The sequence below is a fragment of the Felis catus genome, chromosome B2 (genome assembly GCF_018350175.1).
Source record: "Felis catus isolate Fca126 chromosome B2, F.catus_Fca126_mat1.0, whole genome shotgun sequence".
Classification (NCBI taxonomy): Eukaryota; Metazoa; Chordata; class Mammalia; order Carnivora; family Felidae; genus Felis; species Felis catus.
Genome location: NC_058372.1, coordinates 140887004 through 140906940, shown reverse-complemented (window position 1 = coordinate 140906940; position 19937 = coordinate 140887004). Strand labels below are relative to the sequence as shown.

General features: G+C 40.9%; 1 protein-coding gene across 10 annotated transcripts in view; it reads right to left on the bottom strand.

The window, feature by feature from the left end:
- ARID1B (AT-rich interaction domain 1B) overlaps positions 1-19937 on the bottom strand; it is a 443873-nt gene that overhangs the window by 299037 nt on the left and 124899 nt on the right. For 9 of the 10 annotated variants that reach the window (XM_045058284.1, XM_045058282.1, XM_045058277.1 and 6 more), the window contains exon 3: positions 15920-16069. The exons of the other annotated variant lie outside the window; for it this stretch is intronic. In XM_045058284.1, the coding sequence (XP_044914219.1) occupies positions 15920-16069 (150 nt within the window). The remainder of the gene's footprint in view (positions 1-15919; positions 16070-19937) is intronic. 10 annotated transcript variants of the gene reach the window in all.

Sequence of the window (19937 nt, the reverse complement as noted above, 5' to 3'; positions counted from 1 at the left end):
CCCCCTAGCAATGGTTCAAAGCCTAAGAAGACAACTGCAGAGAGGGTAAGCAAGACCAAAGGAGGAGATTCAAAATTCAAACATAACCCAAGGCTGCACTAGTATTCTCCTTTAAAACAGAATAATTTGTATCAACCTACATTCCAATAGTTTTTACTATCAAGTTTATTAATAGACTCCTGTGTTAATATCTATCTAAATGCTAGGCAATTAATGGCGACAAACTATAGATGTCCTTCTCTTTGCTTTTTCGTAACAAAATCCCACAAATGAGGTGAGCACTAGAGCGACTTGACACAGGGCTCGTACGAGCAATTTCCCCCCAAAAGCTGAAAAAGGAGCAGCTTATAAATTAACATCGTGTCACAGAAGTAGGAAGAAACATAGGTTAAATAATTAAATAACAATAATAATAAAGAGATATTTGTGCCACAATGGATCACTGCCACTATTCGTAATGAAACCTCGGAACTCCTTTTAAAAAGTGACTTGAGTGGCAAGTTATTAATTCTAAACTATTTTACACTCATGCTTAAATGCTATCTTCTTTTCAAAATGATGCCCATTTGCCAAATACTTTCAAGTTTACCGTAACTCCTTTTGAAAACTGCTGACCGTGAAGATGTCTAAATAAAGCGGTATTTTAGAAAATACAATCGAAATGCTAGTACCAAAGTAGACTTAGAGTTCCACGTGGTTCGATATTTGGTAATCCAGTGTTAAAAGTTAACTGCTCAGTCTGTACTATTTTCTGTTTAAAGAAATTATTGAATCACCTTTTATTTCATTAAAAAAAAATTTTTAACGTTTATTTATTATTGAGAGACCAAGAGACAAAGAGCATGAGCAGGGGAGGGGTAGAGAGAGGGGGAGACACAGAATCGGAAGCAGGCTCCAGGCTCTGAGCTGGCAGCATGGAGCCCGACGCGGGGCTCAAACTCACAAACTGCGAGATCATGACCTGAGCCAAAGTCGGCCGCTTAACCGACTGAGCCACCCAGGCGCCTCCCCACCTTTTATTTCATTTTTAATCAGTGAGGAAAAGCGGCCTAAGTCACCAGTTCCAGGCACAATTAACACGTTCCTTCTAAACGACCTTGACTATTTTAACCAGACTTCCAGGCTAATTCAGTTCCATTCATGGTTGGAGGTTACCTCTCTTCTCACTAACAAAGAGTTGGTCCTGCCCCAAGATCATTTCTTCTCTCACCAGCAAACTCTTACTCATCCTTCAAAACCTCCTGTGAGACACCTTTACCAGCATCCATTCACAGCTTGAAAACGCACGTCTCCCACCGTACTGTCATTTTCTGGCCATGCCGACCCTTCCTTCAACCAGCAGCTCCCTCAGATGAGATGCGTGATTAATCGCTGAATTCCCAACATATAGAACATTCTCAGTCACAAAGGCCTTCGGTAAATGGTTTATGTTCTACTTTTTGTCTTCTTCAATTTTCCCAATAAACCAGAGGTAGAAAAGGGAAAAAAATTAAAAAGATAAAGTCGTACCTTGTATGCATTCCTAATACTCGGTATTTTTCAAGAATCAGACAGCTCTATCAGCTAGAAGAAAAACTATACCTAAAAAGGCAAACTGCGAAATTCTCTCACTGCTTTATACTTGGGTTTTCAAAAAGATTCATCCTGATACATTCTCTTTAAATAAACTGGAACTTATCTGAATGGAGTTACTTCCTACAAATCTTCTCTAAGGAAAGAAAAGATTGTTCTGGCTATGAAAACAACATTGTAGTTCAGAGCCACGAAAATAGAGAAAAGGTTCTGGCTGCCAAACGTCGCAGTCCTAGGGATGGAGCTGAATCAACAGAAGACCACAGTCAAAGGAAAGGGGGTGGACAGTCAGGCTGGTTTCTGCACCACGCGGCTCCCTGCAGGTTACCGGATTCTTGGAACACTGCCTCTGACACCTAACAGGTGCATCCAGTAGGAGCCACTGGGTGAAAGGCCCCTGAGAAGCCGGTGCCACAAGAGAAAGCAGGACCTCTTTCTTCTCTAGCATCTCTCAACACTGGAGTTGAGAGGAAGAGGAATTCGAGATAAAAAGGAAAAGATTATGAGTCTACAGGTACAAGGAGGAGAGAGAAAGGTGATGAGAGTTTGCCAGGAGGGGACAGCGAACCAGGAAATAAACCGGGACATAATACTTCATGACCCGAAATTGATGAAATGGAAGGCAAGTGGAAACTTTAAAACAAAACAAAACAAAAAGTAAGAACTTTTGGCATTAAAGGAGGTTCTCCCTCCTATACAACAATATCAGATCTTAGCTAAAGCAGTTTGAGGAAGTAAGCAAGGATGCAAAAACACTTTAAAATGGAAGCAACTTCGTCAAATAGCTATTCTTTAAAAAAAAAAAAAAAAAAAAAAAGCCTTAAAAATGAATACCCTTTAAGAAGGAAATGTCAGAGGGATGCCCTGGGCGGCTCAGTTGATTGAGCATCCGACTTTGGCTCAGGTCATGATCTCACAGTTCATGGGTTCGAGCCCCTCGTTAGGCTCTGTGCTGACAGCTCGGAGCCTGGAGCCTGCTTCGGATTCTGTGTCTCCCTCGCTCTCTGCCCCTCCCCCACTCACATTCTGTCTCTCTCTCTCTCTCCAAAATAATAAATACTAAAAAATTTTTTAAAAAAGAGAAGGGAATGTCAGAGGGTTGAGTAAATACAAAGTTTGCCAAATGAAGAGTCCACTTCACTGTTCACTAGTTATTCCCTCAGTCTATGACAGGAAGAATCAAGCAGGCCTATTCTTACATTGTAGTTCTAGTTCTGCCCCCCTAAAATGAGCAGAGGAAAAGAAACAAATGGTAATGGAAGCAAACAATAAGAATCTGGGATAATTTAGGAGCCTCTGAGTTGAAGGTAAATCAAAAAATTATACATGTCCAGCTGTGTACTTCTTGTTGATGCAATCAAATTTCTATTATCTATTCAGTCTATGACCACAATAACACATCAGGCAGGTTCTATATCTAGTTCAAAATTCTGTGGAGTCTCTTTAACACTGCTGGGGCTCAAAAAATAACTATGTAGAATCCTTACTAAAAATAATGTAAGTATTATTGGAAAAATAAATATTAAAATGTATATAAGTGAGCTGGCTGGGGATATCATTTCTTAAAAACTTCTGGAGAGGAATTTGGTAAAACACCATGTCTTTAAAATGTTCTTTTACCCAGAAATACCACTGGGGAAGTTTACAGGAGGTAAAAATATATGCATGTGGGCACACACATACATGCACACACAGGGCATAATGGAATCACCTATAAAAATGTCCAATAAAGCACTGTCTGCAATATCAAAAGAATTTTCCAAGTCTAAATACTTGGCAGTAAATGTTTATCTTCTTCAACACTGTAAAGTCCACTTACTATGTACTAGTAAATTTAAAAAAGTATGTATTTTTGAACAATTAAGTCAAAGGATGCCTGAGTGGCTCAATCGGTTGGACATCTGACTTTGGCTTGCTCAGGTTGTGATCTCACAGCTCGTGGGTTGGAGTCCCGCATCGGGCTCTGTGCTGACAGCTCAGAGCCTGGAGCCTGCTTCGGATTCTGTGTCTCCCTCTCCCTCCCTCCCTCCCCCCCCCCGCCCCTCCCCAGCTCATGCTTGCTCTCTCTCTCTCTCCATCTCTTTCTCTCTCTCTCAAAAAATAAGCAAATAAACTGAATGATTAGGTCAACATGTAAATCCTGTGTTTCTACTTTGTGCTCAGTACTGGGGACACAGTGAGGACAAAACAAAGTCCTTTCCCTCATAAAGCTTATATTCTAATGGGGGAACCACAGAAGAAAACAGGGGAAGTATGTAATATGCCACATAGTGATCGGGGCCATGGAGAAAAGGAAAGCATGGTCAAGTGAAAAGGAGAAAGAGGGTTGCTTTGTTGGACACACAGTGGTCAGGGAAGGAGGCTTGCCTGATGAGCTATCATCTGAGCAAAGGCCTGGAAGAAGTAAGTCTTCCTTGGAAGACTTCCAAGGAAAAGCCCTGTGGCCATCTGGAAGAAGAGCCTTCCAGACAGAGTGAACAATAAGTAAAAATGCCTTGAGATGAGCGCAGCAAGATGGCCAGGAGGGGATGGGGAGGGTGCACAACCCGGTGGCACCAGGCACCATAAAAGCATCTATCTGGCTGCTGTATTCTATAGTGAATAAGGGCACTAGAAGGTGGGGACCAGTTAGGAGCTACTGGAACACTTCAAGTAAAGACATCATGATGCCTCGGCCCAATATGGTAGCAATAAAACCAGTGAGAACTACTTAGATACTGACTATATTTTGGAGGTAGAATGGGTTTGAAAGAAAGAAATTATGAGGCGCCCAGGGGGCTCAGTTGGTTATGCATCTGACTTCGGCTCAGGTCATGATCTTACGTCTTGTGAGTTCGAGCCCCACATGGGTCTCTGTGCTGACAACTCAGAGCCTAGAGCCTGCTTTGTAGTCTGTGTCTCCCTCTCTCTCTGCCCCCTCCTCCACTCATGCTCTGTCTCTCTCTCTCAAAATAAATAAACATTAAAAAAAAATCTTAAAAAGAAAGAAAGAAAGAGATTAAGGAGTTCAAAGTTTCTGTCCAAAGTGTTACCGAAAATCTGAGATAGAGGGAAAATACAGAAGAGCAGGTTTGTGGAGGAAGAAGTAAGAGTCCTGAGTATTGCTTTGGATATATGAGTTTCAGAAGCCTGTTTCAGAGTTTCAGAAGACATTCACTTGGAGATGCCAAGTAGGAGCTGGGCACACAGTTACAGAATGGAGGAGAGAGGTCCAAGTTGCAGAAATAGATTTAAAAATCATAGCCTCTAGACGGCACTCCAAAGCCAGAAGGCTAAATGAGATCACACAGGTAAGGTGAGTAAAGACAAAAGAGAAGAGGCTCCAACACTGAGCCCTGACCACAGGCCAACATTTGAAGGTCAGGGAGACAAAGAAAAACCAGCAAAGGAGAGCACAGAGTGGCCAGCAAGGTAAAAGGAAAGGCAGGAGAGAGTGGCATTCCAGGAAACAAGCAAGAAAGGTGCTCCAAGAAGGAAAATGCCATCACCTGCATCAAATGCTCCTGACAGGTGACATCGGGAAGCAAGACAATTGCCGGCTGGACTGCACAACAGGTAAAAACATGGGCAGCTTTGAAAAGAGCTGTGTCAGCAGAGTGGTTAAAATAAAAGCCTGTCCGGAGTCAATTCAAAGGATAAGCAGTAAATGGCAACAGTGACTGAAGAGAGAACTGTTATTGGTTCGGGTCAAGAAAGGTGGGTTTTTTTGGTCAGTCCTATTATAGGTGTTCAACCACGCAAGGCTGAACGCGTGCATGGCATGGTTGAATTCTGATGGGAGTGACCGAAAGGGAAAGTGATGGTGGTGTTAGAGAAGGGACATGGGAAAGCTATGCACACAGAATGTGAGATTTCAACCAGAATACACCAGAAGGCACAGGGTATGTGCAGACACAGGTTGGTTGGTACATTAAGTTCTCCTGATTGCTTGTATTTCTTCAACGAAGAAGGAAACAACATCACCAGCTCAAAACGCGGAGAGCCGAAGACCGAGGGGAACGTGCAACAGCCCTGGGGCAAGTGGAGATACAGGACACGTGTTAGCTGACATCAGCAGTCATGAACTTAAAGCAGTAAGAGTCTTCCCTGTGTCCTTCCCTACCCCATGCCCCTGGAGGAGGCAAGGAGATGGGTTTCACCAGGGTTGCTTAAGCAGGTTTGTAAGACCGGGAAGGGAGGGGACGGCATAATGTCATTAAGAGTAGACACAAAAGAGTAAGGACGGTGACAGACTTGGAATTTTTGCTGGGCAAGGAGGATGGCACGAGAGCTGTGGGAAACAGTGAAAACGAAAGAGCCACTGGCTGTGTGTCTCACCAAGCTCTGAGCCACCCTAGAGACACTCAGAATATCTAATCTGCTCCACGGCTGAAACTGGTAATTCCTTTTATTTTGTCATTAAGTAGCATCTTTTACGCAATATTTTAAAATATTATACACATTACAGGTTTACTGTAGATCATTTAAAAGATACACATAGGGTCAAAAGAAAAGCTTCAACGGCATAGATAGCATTCTTACTGATTTGCACTGTGTATGTGTACTTCATTTTCAAGTTTAGGATACGTTGCCTCACTTGGCGGTAACTTCCCTTTTTATCAAACAGCTCTGTGAACATGTTACTAAAATGTTCTATACTTTCATTTTATATAATTGCTGTTGTGTGGTAATAAATCTCACGGATTTGAACCCTGCTCATGATTTCGAGTTGTCCATGCAATGTACCTGTAAGGCCTCATTTGCTCAGCAGAGTTCACGGACGGTTACTACACACACAGGTGCTGGCCTCTGACTGTTACACAAGTCTGCTCACATGGACATGTCTGTGTGTTTACTTAGGAAGCACAGTAGTTTACTATGAACTACTCTCCACCCTTCCCATTACATTTGGGACATCAGACTGATGTCTGAGATTTTATTAAGAGGCACCTCATATTACATATGAATTTTCTTTCAGAAAAAATAAGGAAGCATAGCAGTTATATGTGTTGACAAGATTTCAAGACAGTTGTCACAAGTTTAAGAAACTCCAGTGAAATGTAGTGGGTGGAGGGCAGGAATGTGAGGTTATCCTACAACATGACAAGATGTTCCACACTACTTTCAAAAGTCTGCCTTTCATCTATATTTAAACAAAATCACACAAAAAGCTAATTATTTGTTGGAGCTTAAAACTGAACTCCATTTTGCATATAAAAACAAACTATTCTTAAAATAATTTTATTACAGGGCACTTGCGTGGCTCCGGTGGTTAAACATCTGACTTCAATTTCAGCTCAGGTCATGATCTCACAGTTCGTGGGTTCGAGCCCTGCGTTGGGCTCTGTGTTGACAACGCGGAGCCTACCTGGGATTCTCTGTGCCCCTCTCTCTGCCCCCCCCCCCGCCAACTTAGCGTGCACACACACACGCTCTCTCTCTAAAATAAATAATCATTAAAAAATAATAATTTTATTACATACTGAAATTTCCAAGACTAAAACTACTCTATATATTAAGGGAAGATTATACTTTGTTTTGTTCAGATTTTGACCAAGAGTTGCTCGCCATCTTAAAAGATGAATCACTGCTGACAACCCTGCTGAAGATATTGGAGCTGCCAGGACGCCTGGTGGTCAGAATCGGACTCTTGATTTCAGCTTAGGTCATGATCTCAGGGTCATGAGATCAAGCCCTTTGTCGGGCTCCACACTGAGAGTGGAGCCTGCTTAAGTTCTCTCTCTCTCCCTCTGCCCCTCCTCCACTTGTGCTCACTGACATGCTTGCTCTCTCTCAAAAAAAAAAAAAATTATATATATATTAAAAAAAAAAAAAGACATCAGGGGCGCCTGGGTGGCGCAGTCGGTTAAGCGTCCAACTTCAGCCAGGTCACGATCTCGCGGTCCGTGAGTTCGAGCCCCGCATCGGGCTCTGGGCTGATGGCTCAGAGCCTGGAGCCTGTTTCCGATTCTGTGTCTCCCTCTCTCTCTGCCCCTCGCCCGTTCATGCTCTGTTTCTCTCTGTCCCAAAAATAAATAAACGTTGAAAAAAAAATTAAAAAAAAAAAAAAAGACATCAGAGCTGCTAATGCAACATTCTCGTAGCTGCCAAGTTCAGTGACCCCACAGACACATGTAAGTGCCTATGTGTAATCATGCCTAAGCATTTAATTAATATGATAGTTTATTCACATAGTTAGTACATCATTCTGCCTTGCTTCAAATTTTGTGTAGGTAACGTATTATCTACAAATTTTATGTAGCTAACATATTAACTATGAAATTTCCAAAGAATAAAGGAGACGTTAGAAAAATTTCATTACAAAATGGGAATGTACTCTCTGTATGTTATAAACTACTATATTACATGCTTATTATCATTTCAAACTGTGTTAAGGATATCCAAAAAAGAACTAGAAAAATGGAAGAGGACCAGTTCCAGCCATATGGCAGATTAGATATTCTAAATGTCTATTGATTTAAATATCTAAAATACTAAAAAAATGCCTTTTAAACGGATCACAGACTTGGCATGAATGCGATTAAAACCAAAAACAAACAGAAAGTAAACCAAGAACACAGAAAGTAAGAGCGGTACAGTAGAAGCTGGCTTGCCATAGATTTTACCTTTCCATTTCTGGACTATACAGGGAACAGAGAAAAGGAAAAGTCTACGGCCTGCCAAAAGGGCGTAAAATATGAGACCATACGTCTCAAATAAATCAGGGACTAAGAGGCGCTATGCCCATTATTGGAGAATATGAAAACCCACTAAAGAGAACAGAAAAATACCTGTCTTGAACTTGATACTCAGAGGTAGGAGGAATTTAAAAATGGCTCCACTGAGAATTAGCAACCACAGGCTAACCTTCATCAGGGTTTCTGGTCAAAATTAACACTTAATGGTGTGGTCTGCAAAAACCTCAAGAAGATAATTCTATGTAAAGTGGTCCCAAAGGCCATCACCACCTGAACCCACTGATCAATCTGAACACCACTACTGTGGGACGACAAAACATTGATGTTTATCCTGATGTAATACACTCACCGCATCACCTATGAGGTACTCAAACCACGTTAGTCAGTAACGATGTGTAACAAACTGCCTGAAACTTGGTGACCTAAAAAGCCACCGGCAAGTTCTATGCTCACAAATTTTGTCAGTAAGGAATCTGACCCGGGTGTAAAGGCGAAGGCTGGTCTCGCTCATTGGACAAGCAGGGCTAGAACCACTCGGAGGCTTCCTTACTCACAGAGAGGGTCGTACACCCCTCATTTGAACAGAAACAATGCCCTACATTTTGGGGACATGATTTACCACAACCACACGCACAAAAAATCGTTGACCTTACAGGATTAGAGGGGCTAGGTGAACACATTAAGCCGCAGCAAGAGAAAACTCCAAGCCAAGCCATTTCACAAGGCAGTTGACTCAGTTTTCCGAAGTGCCAAAGGCTCTAATGGGGATGGGGAAGAAGAAACCGTTCCAGATAAAAAGACTTAAGGACCAAATCAATGGATTACATGTCTTTCTGAATTCTGCTTGAGGAAAAAAAAAAACAAACCCAAAATACTATAAAGGCATTCTGACAACAACTGGGGATGTCTGAACATGACCAGGCTAGTAAGTGCGAGGAATTACGGTGGCACATAGACCCCCACTGTATCATTCTGTTGATCAGCCCAGTAAGAATTTTTGTACAGTAAGACTCAAAATGTGGTTCCAGATGACTCGCGTCCACAGGCAACTGGCAAAAACATACATCGTTCTTTCCTAGGGAACAGAATATAAACCCAGGGACTCGATAAAACTGTCTTCCAAAAAACAAAAAATGAAGGGAAATAAGAAAATTCTTAGAACCAAAAGAAAACAAAAATAATGCACATCAAAATTGGAGACATCCAGCCAAAAGCAATACTTAAGAAGAAATTTTTTGGTCTTCTATTTTGCTTCATCAGACAAACATGTTTTGAATAAGCTAAGCATTCACTTGCTTGAAAAAAGAACAGCAAAATAAACATCAGTAAAATGTAAAGCAGGACAGGGGCGCCTGGGTGACTCAGTCCATTAAGCGTTGGACTCTTGATTTCGGCTCCGGTCGTGATCTCCTATTTGTGGGATTGAACCCCATGTTGGGCTTTGCGCTGACAACAGGAAGCCTGCTTGGGATATTCATATCCTCTCTCTCTCTCTCTCTCTCTCTCTCTCTCTCTCTCTCTCTGCCTCTCCTATGCATGCACATGCTCTCTCTTCACATACACAAGATAAGTAAACTTGAAAGAAAAGAATATAAAAAAAGGAAAATGTTATGGATTAAATGCCTTTAACTCTGAATGTCATAGAAATTAATGATGACTATTATATGAACAACCTTCTTAATAAATTTGAAAAACTGGATGAAATAAATTTCTAATATGTAGGAATATACAAAGTGCTGTGTATACGTATATACACATATACATATATACACATATATAAATATAATCTATATATATATAAAGGCAGAAAGCTGACTCAAGAAGAAATTGATTACGTGAATACACCTATATTCACAAAGGAAATAAGATCAAAAGTCAGGAAAGGGACAAAAGCTAATAATCAAGAGGTATACATTCCTTTATGGTTTTACAGATAACTTCTACCATTCAAAAAACAGATAATTCCAAACTTTAACACAAACTCTTCCAGGAGATTTACAAAGGGACTAGTCTCCAATTCATTTTCTAAAACTCCCTAATACAGACACCAAAACCTTACAAGGATAATTACAAGTCAATCTCATTCACGAACACTGTCAAGAAACCTAAAGAGAGATCCACAAACTGAGCTCAGTGATGTATAAAAAGATTAATACATCATGTAGCTGGGATGATTCCAGAAAGCATGTTTGGTTTAATACTTTAAAACAAAAAGACACACATAATATACCCCCAATGATGGATTACAGGAGAAAAACAAAGTGTTCATCTCAATAGTTATTAAAATAACACATAAGATAAAATTTGGCATTCATTCATGATAAAATCCCTTCGCAAACTAGAAAAAGAAAGGTACTTCGTGACCTAGTAGTGGGCAGTCACCAAATTAAATAAACAAGTAAACAAACATTATACTTAATGATAAATGCTGAAAGCCTTCTTTTAAGTCTCAGAGAATACAAGAATGGATAGCCCTCTCCAACAATGCTTTGGGGAAACTAGTCTGCAAAAAGATAAGACGACGGAGAATGGGGTGATTTCTTCTAAAGAAAAAAAAGCAGCTTTGTTTTAAAAATTAAGAAAACCTGAGAGAACCTACATGTTAGAATTAACAAGAATTTAAAGAGCTGCTAAACAAAAAAAAAATTTAACATATAAATTGCACTAGATTTATATACACTGATAACAGTGAGAAAATGAATTTTGAAAAGGACACAATTTACAGTGGCAACAAAAATATAAAATATAGACAACTAATTCTAACAAAGAAGTACGAGTGTTCTTTTTGAAAGAATGTTCGAAAGGAAATTAAAAACACCTAAAAAAAATGAAGAACTGGAGTACATTAATAGAAGGACCAAAGAGGGGCACCTAGGTGGCTCAGTCTATTAAGTCTCCAACTCTTAATTTCAGCTCAGGTCATGACTGATCTCATGGTTCGTTGGTTCAAGCCTCACATCGGGCTCTGCGCTAATGGCACAGAGCCTGCTTGGGATTCTCTCTCTCTCTCCCTTTCTCTCTGTCCGTCCCCATGTGTGCACTCTCTCACTCTCTTTCTCCAAAAATAAATAAATAAACTTTTTTAAAAAGGGACCCATGAAAAAGAGCAAAAACCCCAGAATAACCCCAAACATTATACCTACGGGAATCCAAGCAAATAATAAAAGGGGCATCTCCAATCAATTGGGGAAAGGTAACTGTAATGGTTAATTCTATGGGTCAACTTGGAAAGTGCTTTTGGATGAAATTAACATTTAAATCAGTGACTTTGGGTAAGGTGGGTAGGCCATCAGTTGAAGCATGAATGGAGCAAAAAGACCAACCTCTCCAAGTAATTCCAGGAATTACTTGGAATTGCAGTCCAGTAGACTGCCTTCAGACTTCATCACCACCATCAGCTCTCCTGAATCTCCACCTGCTGGCTCACAATGCAGGTTCTGGACTTGCCAGCTTCCATAATTGTATAAGCCAATTCCTTACAACAAATCTCTTTATCCTCACCAAATAAGATATGTGAATATGTGTACACACACACACACACACACACACACACACACACACACACACTCTGTTTCTCTGTAGAGCCCTAACACAATAGCTTACACAAGAGAAGGCACTTAAAGATCTGGCAAAAAAAAAAACAGTTAAGCTGGATTAGGGTAAGTGAAATGTAAAACCGAATCCATGAAAATACTCCCAAAATAACATGGGAGAGTTCCTTTGTAAACTCTGGTGTGTGGAAGGCTCAAACTCACACTTAAAAAAAAAAAAAAAAAATCCAGAGATCTTAAAAGAGTGATAATTTTGACTACATACATACCTTTTAAAATTTAAAAAGCCCCTCTGCAAGATCAAACAAACAAATAAACCATAATTAATGTCAAAAGATGAATGACAAGGTGAGGGAGGGTGGTTGGTAACTCATATCACAGGCAAAGATCCAGTCTTCCTAATATATATAGGTTTTTATTAAATCAACTTTTAAAAGACCAACAATTGAACAGAAAAATTCAAGATAAAAAGGTGTGAATTCACAATAAAAAAAAAAAGAAATGCAAATGCTTTTAAGTATATAAAACATTCAACAGAACTCAAAACAAGATAAATGCAAATTAAAATTACATTATCAGACTGGCAAAAATCCAGAAGCTTAGTAAAAACCATGCTACTGGCACGAGTGTAGGGAAACCGGTACTCTCACACACTGATAGTGTGAGTATACATTGGTACGACCCCTCAAAGGAATGATCTGGCAATATTTACCAAAACTGTAACTGCATACACCCATTGACACACTAGTCCCACTTCCGGGAATTTATCCTACAGACAGACTCGCACATTTACAAAATGATACATATACAAAGTTTATCTTGGCAATCTCGTTTGAAGTGCAAATAATTTAAACTAATCTAAATGACCATCAAAAGGGAACTGGTTAAATATATCGCGGTGTGTCCATAAAATGAAAGGAAGCTATGAAAAAGAATGAAGGGTTACTTTAACGTGCTCCTTTGGCAAGTTCGACAGAAACTACCCTTAAGTGGGTGGGAGAGGAGGACAACAAAGAACAGAAAAGTGTGCATGTTACAGTATGCCACCATTTGTGGGAAAGTGGAGTAAAAATTTAAATATGGAATCTTGGCACCTGGGTGGTTCAGTCAGTTAAGCATCTGACTCTGGGTTTTGGTCACGATCCTGTGGTTTGTGGATCGTGTCAGGCTCTGTGCTGACAGCATGGAGCCTGCCTGGGATTCTCTCTCTCCCTCCCTCTCTTTCTGTACCTCCTCTGCTTGCACACACACATGTCCTCTCTCTATCTCAAAACTAAACATTTAATAATTTAATACTAAAATACGGTATCTTGCTCTTCTGTATAAACATACTCCAGAAAGATGCAAGATAACCTACTCACGTGGTTATCTGGCAAAGGGTGAGGTGGGGCTGAACTACTCAGGAGGACTGTGCTGGGAAGCTTATCTGTATCCTTTCCTCATACTTTTTGAAATATACGAATGTATTGATTATTCAAAACATAACACGTTGACAAATGTTAAAGACACAGAGTGAGGTGTCTTCATGGAACCCGAAAATCACTTTTTGTATCAATCCTATTAACAAAAGACACAAAGTATTATTTGCTGACTGATTCCCTAATATAAAAATCAATAGACCACGTTACGCTGTTTGGAAACAAGAAAGTGTACAGAAAACAATGTTTTGTCTGTTAGGAAATACTGGCTCACTACATTAAATACAGTTGAGCTTCCTGTGGTTTTTAAATGTATGTGAATTCAGAATTACAAATTCTTAGTAAAATTCAGCTTGATTTTGAAAATATCCTGTTGGTTATTGTTACGTTGTTTTGGGAGGTGCTAACCATATCCAAAATGCTAACTCTAATTTCCTAGGCAAACTTCCCAAATCTATCTGAACATCTAACTCCCTAAATACCGAAGTTCTTCCTGTCAAACAAGACCCTCTGATTTAGCCACATAAATGTCTCTGATCTCCACCTCTTTGTCCCATAATGAACTTACCAAAAGTTAAAAAAACATTCTACAGGTGGGGAATATGAAAACAAGAAAACCTTTCTCATAGAGTTCAAAAAATGTTTGTCTCTCTCAGAACATACAGAAATGACAATAATTACATTAGAGAGCCATGGTTCTACATATAGTATTTCCTACCATATAATCTGCCACACTCAAATCAATAAAATAATGGTAGTAGCAAAGCATAAAATAGTCCTAAACCAAGCACATTAAAATAGTATTCATTAAAATAAGATTTCACCTGCAGTATGCTTTAAATATTTAAATGTGAAGGCTATTAAATAACTAATTGCCACGTGATAGAAGACATCAGTGAATGCTTCATAAAGGAAGTAAATTTGAGCTTGGTCTCCAAGGAAATGCCAGGCGCTCAGAATCCTTAATCAGATTGGTTTTACAATCAGAGATTTATTTTAGCACACCCAAGTAAAATACTAACGTAATCTCTCTATTCAGTCCTTCTTAAATTTTGATGGCATGAGGAAACGTCCTGTGTCTACCAAGAAGTTCAATCAGGTGCTGAAAGCCCTTGAAAAAGCCTACAACTTTCTATATCATAAACTCAGACACTAGTTTCTCTCACTTAAAAAAACGATATTGGAAGATTATTTAATTCTCCCACATCTTAATACAAGACTAGACCATATAACTGAAATATACATTCCTACCTCCATAAATTCCTTCATCTAGTATCAGAATTATGAAAACATTTACAAAAAAACCCCACAAGATTCTACAGGATTTCAATCTCTGCTGTTTTAACATGTTTTGTTTAAAGTCATAAACTCTTTAAAACTCTTAAATAGAAGTCACGGGGGAAAAGATTCCAAAGAACCCAAGAAAATACTTAAGAAATCAGCTGAATTAAAATTAAGCTTCAAGGGCGCATGGGTGGCTCAGTCAATTAAGCATCTGACTCTTGACTTGGGCTTAGGTTATGATCTCAAGGTTCGTGCGTTCCAGTCCCCCACTGGCTGACGCGGAGCCTGCTTGGGATTCTCTCTCGCCCTCTCTCTGCCCCTCCCCTGAGCACATGCAAGACGTGCTCTCTCTCAAAATAAACAAAATAAACTTAAAAAAATAAAAATAAAATAAATTAAGCTTCACATATTTATTTTTTTAACTTTATTTTATTTTTAGAGAAAGAGAACATGAGAGCACGAGAGGGGAAGGGGGAGAGACAGAGAATCCCACACAGGCTCCGTGCTGTCAGCGCAGAGCCAAACTCGGGGGCCCAACATCACAAAGCGTGAGCTCATGACCTGAGCCGAAACCAAGAGTTGGCCGCTTAACGACTGAGCCACCCAAGCACCCCAAACTTCATATATTTTTTTCACCCTGTTTAGCATCAACAATCTCTTCAACATGTGCAAGCACTTTGAAAACTGAATCATCAGTGTCACTGCCTTCCCTCTCTACCCCATGAAAAGAGAAAGAAGGAAGATATGAAATGGAAAGCTACATTTTGATGCGTATCACGGGAAGTGCTATTAAACGTGTATCTGGATTCAGAGTAAGAGTCCCGAGCTCACAGAGCCCTTTCCTATCACTCCGTGTCAACCTCTGAATCATTTCACCACGTGCGCATGTACGATTTTTCTACCGATCACGGGAGCTGAAATACACAGCCCGATAACATAAAAGAGTATTTAATGAGGCTAATTTAAACTACACACTGCTCAATATCCTTAAAGTACATGATTCCCTCTAGTATTTTGAAGCGATTATCAGTTCATGAGGTAGCTTAAGAAGAGTAACAGGCAACGGTGTTTGATAGAGTAGCACTTACCATTAAAACAAAACCCCCCAAAAAGCTCAACATGGGAATACCACGTAGGTGCCAACTAGCAAGATGAAATGGTCGATAAAACCATTTTTTCCGAATAAGCGTATTCTTCCCACTCTACAATTTCGAACATCCATCCGTAAACAAACGAGCAGTTCAGATCTGATGTACTTCGGCATTTTCTCAATATTACATCCCCCTCTCCCCCCCACCACCACCACTGAAAACAGACTCTTTCAGGCGGGACGGGAAGACGCGTCAGAGCCCAGTCTGGCCTTGGGACACAGACCTGGAGGGCCGGGCCGGGGGCGGGGCCCAGCGGCTGCGCTCACCTGCTGGGGCTGGTACCGCTGCTGGGGCTGGGGCGGCAGATACTGCGCCTGCGGGGTGAGGTGCGGGGGCTGCGGCTGCTGGTTGTAGTAAGGCTGCTGGCCCTGCTGGCAGTAACCACTCACGCCTTGCTGTCCATACTGAGGCGGCATCTGTCGACAAGACGAGCAAAACACAAGCGAGAAGAGTCAAAATGTGCAATCCAGGGCGGTCAAATACGGTTTCGATTCAGCAACGTGCGGGGGGCTCTTGGCTAAGCAACTGGATTCAGTATTTTTAATCTTCCCTCCATTACATAAATCGCCATACTGTCTTCTGGACACATATTATCAACGAAGTAAAAAGAAAATTTGTTTTAAAAAATAATATTTCAACAGATATCAAATATTGATAACCTCATAAAAATCCAGCGGGGGGGGGGGGGGCATTTCCTAATACTGACATTAAAACACGTCGGCCTCTGCTGAGTTGGGGAGGTGTAGACTGTACACGTGAAACTAATCAAATGCTGTTATGTTAAGAAAAAAAAAAAAACAATTAGCCTCTAAGAAAGTCAAAAGAGCATTATGTTAATCCATTCTCGTGCCAAGCTCAAAATGAAAATGAACTCCAACAGTCCAAGCGCACTTACTACTATTTTGTAGGATGCTTGAGGCTTGGGTACCTGTATAGGGCGTATTTTTGTTTCAACGAAGGTCAAAAAGCCCCAACTACATAGCAGCAGATACTACATCAGTTACATCAGCAATTCTATTTATTGTTTTTGCTAAAAAGAAACTACATCACTTTACAATCATATAAAACCCTTTTAAAAGACAGTACTATGCATGTAACACAATATAACCAACAACATGAGTTCTTGAGGGAAGGATTCATATCTAATAGTGAGATAGTATTTTCCTACTTGATGAAACACGTAATGGTGTAAAGCACAGTGCACTACCCTGCAAACGCCAAAGACACAGGCAAAAAGGTTCTAGATGAGTCTTCCCTCCCCCATCTCTAATTTGCACGAACCTAAACATCCTTATAATCTTTGCTCATGTAATACACCACGGATGATACGTTTACATTTTTTTTCAAATGAAAACTCTATTGCCTTATTTTTCCCCTCTAATTGGAAGAGAGAACAACAGAGGAAAAGGAAAACGGGATCACGATAGCAAAAAGCACTCCAGAGACGAGGATGACCAAGGCACTCTTAATAACAACATGGTCCACCTGAAAACCCCCAGAACTAGAAGCCCATGAGCCCACATACTCAAGGATTCAGTGATCTGTTCCAGACACACATTTAAAAACGCAATCGCTATAAAATACCAAATGAGGAAAAAGAAGGAATGGTAAAGGGAGAAAAATATTCAACGCTTTGCCTCTAACACCAATTAGCACGGTAATTTGTTAAGACATACAATGAAGAAAAAGGAGAAAAATGCCAAAAGCTAAAGTTCATTTTCTTTCTGACCTGATCTAGATTATCGTCAAGGCCTGTCGACAACAATCACGAACGTTTGGCCACAATGGCTCACAAATGCCTCATCACGCAGACCCTACGTTAGTAGAGCAGACAAGTTTGTGCTGAAAACCATTTAACTGCACAGTTGAATTCTTTGCTTTTATTTATTTTACAGCTTGATATCTCATAATGAATGTATGTCCCTGCCATAAGCCAAGCCAAAGAATTTCCATAAAATACAACTCCACATGCTAGAATATCGTATACTACCACAACACATATCCTTCCGTTCAGCACCCATATGTTGATTTGATATCTAATACTAGATTTCACACAAGCATCTTTGCAGTTTGATTTGAAGCAGTTAGGATAACACTTTTGCCAGTGTTAAAACTACTGTAAAGCTCAATCAACACAGCCGGCGACTCCCCTGGGAATTGCACTTTAATATGTTGACTTTCTGGTTTACAGAAACCCTTACACACAGTATGAATGTGCCGTTTGGGGAGCGGGGCTCTACTTTCTAAGAAGGACAACAACAGAGCGTGTCGTAGGCAGCGACTAACACTGGAGCAGCCATGCACGAGTTAGACCCTCACGGTCTATTCGAGCTCTCCAAAGGCGGCGGGGGGCAAGTCAGGGTGCAGGGGAGCCCAGGTAGGCTGCTGGGACTACAAGCAAACGTTCAACGGAGCCACGGCCGCAGTCCGCAGAACACGGCCAACTTCGGAGGAGAAACCATCAAAAACTTCTGCTTGGGAAATTTTACAGCGGTCTTCCACCATTAAACCTATTTGCTCTCCTTTTAGATACGGGCCTAATTCACCTGGTACTGACCTAACAGGCAGCTCCCCCTCTGAGAGCCGGGGGTGAGGTGATTGATGACATGGGACAATCAGCCTGTCAGTGAGACCTGGGTCCTGGTGCCCATCAACTGAACCCCGCCCCCTGTCCTTCCATGGCAGCCACGTTGAAGCGGAGATCACTGAACTCTGTTTAGCTGAAGAGTCTTTGGGTTAGAAACGTGTCAAGTCCAAATCCGAGTCCTACTGTGCCTCACTTGTGTGAACAAGGTCAGTCACGTAACCGTATCTCACACCCCTATCTACAAGATAGGGCCTACTTTCTCTATTAACTCATGTTCCTATTATAACCAGCAATATAATAATCCTACCTGGAACTCTACACAGATGCCATTACTTCTTAAACTACAAGTTGCAGTGCTCTCTCTAAAATATTAAGTATTTCCTAAGTTTTTCTTTCAAAACTCAATTTCTAAATCTAACGCCTCAGTTGTCTGGAACTAAAGTCTACATTCTTTAATCATCAACACTGCTCTTGCTTTAATCAATTCAGAGGCATGGCTTTCAAAGATCTATCATATACTTTTCTAAAATCTTAAGCCAAACAATCACCATCATAAAACATAAATCAGCAGGTTGAGCCAGGATACACTAAAGGCCCCAGAGCCTCCTGCCGAAAACCGTCTGCACAAACCCCACTGGGTAACTATGGTCTCGCTCTGCCGCCTGCCTTACGTGCCACCCAGGCACCCGGCCATCGCTCACCACTGACCTCCATCCTCAACGGAATCTGCTGAGGACTGAGGAGGCCGTGACACTGGTTAAAAACACGAAGGCCCAGGGGACTCGTCCATGAGGGGAGCGTGGGAGCCGTTACCGCCTCGAATCCTGTAAAATCCATTTTGGCTGCTGAGGGTCTTCTTGCGTACGTCTTGGTTCTCAAACACCTTCAGGAGAAGTGACATCCCCAGAATGTCGGGTGCAAGGGAAATGCAACCAAGACTTCACTGAGGACCAGGGACCAAGTGCCGGGAGCTGGGGTCACGAAGCACTTGTAGCTCAGATCCACCCTCCTCCCCGGGCCAGCCTAACTACACAAGCACAGCCCCAACCGTCTTTCTCATGCCAGTTCCAACTCCATTTCACATGGCAGAGATGGTCTGACTGAGTCAGTAAACCCCTTAATTGGGTGTTGTGTTTACTGTTTGTCCTCATCACTAGACATTAAGCTCCCACATTCATGGAATGTCTCTGGGGAGAGGGCCTGCCAGTCAATAAATGTTTGCTGAATGAATGGATGTTGTTCAGTGGATTCCTGAATCAAGTTAGTATATAAAGAATTAAATTAACGAAGGAACATCTTATAAAACTGAAATCACTTGTACCACCCAACTCTTTGAGACGCCTACGTTCAGCTTCATCTAACAGGCAGACCAGTGAACTTCACGCTAACAGCGGCACAGTGCTCGGCTATTAACCGCTTACCCTCTAGGCCATTATATACCCAGCCAACGCTCTGGACCTTTATCACAGTTTGAATAAAAATATCACTACGCTAAACCAAATGGAAATCTCCAGAAAATGTCTGAGAGCAGAGCTTTTCTGTTTTTTAAAAACAAGAATTTATTTCACTCATTTCTAAATAAAGAAGATCTTACGCGGAGCATGAGCACACATAATAACAAAAAATTTATTCCAATTTTCAAAGAGATATGAATACTTTCCTATATTACTGAAGAGGGAAAAAGTATAGCTAAAAAT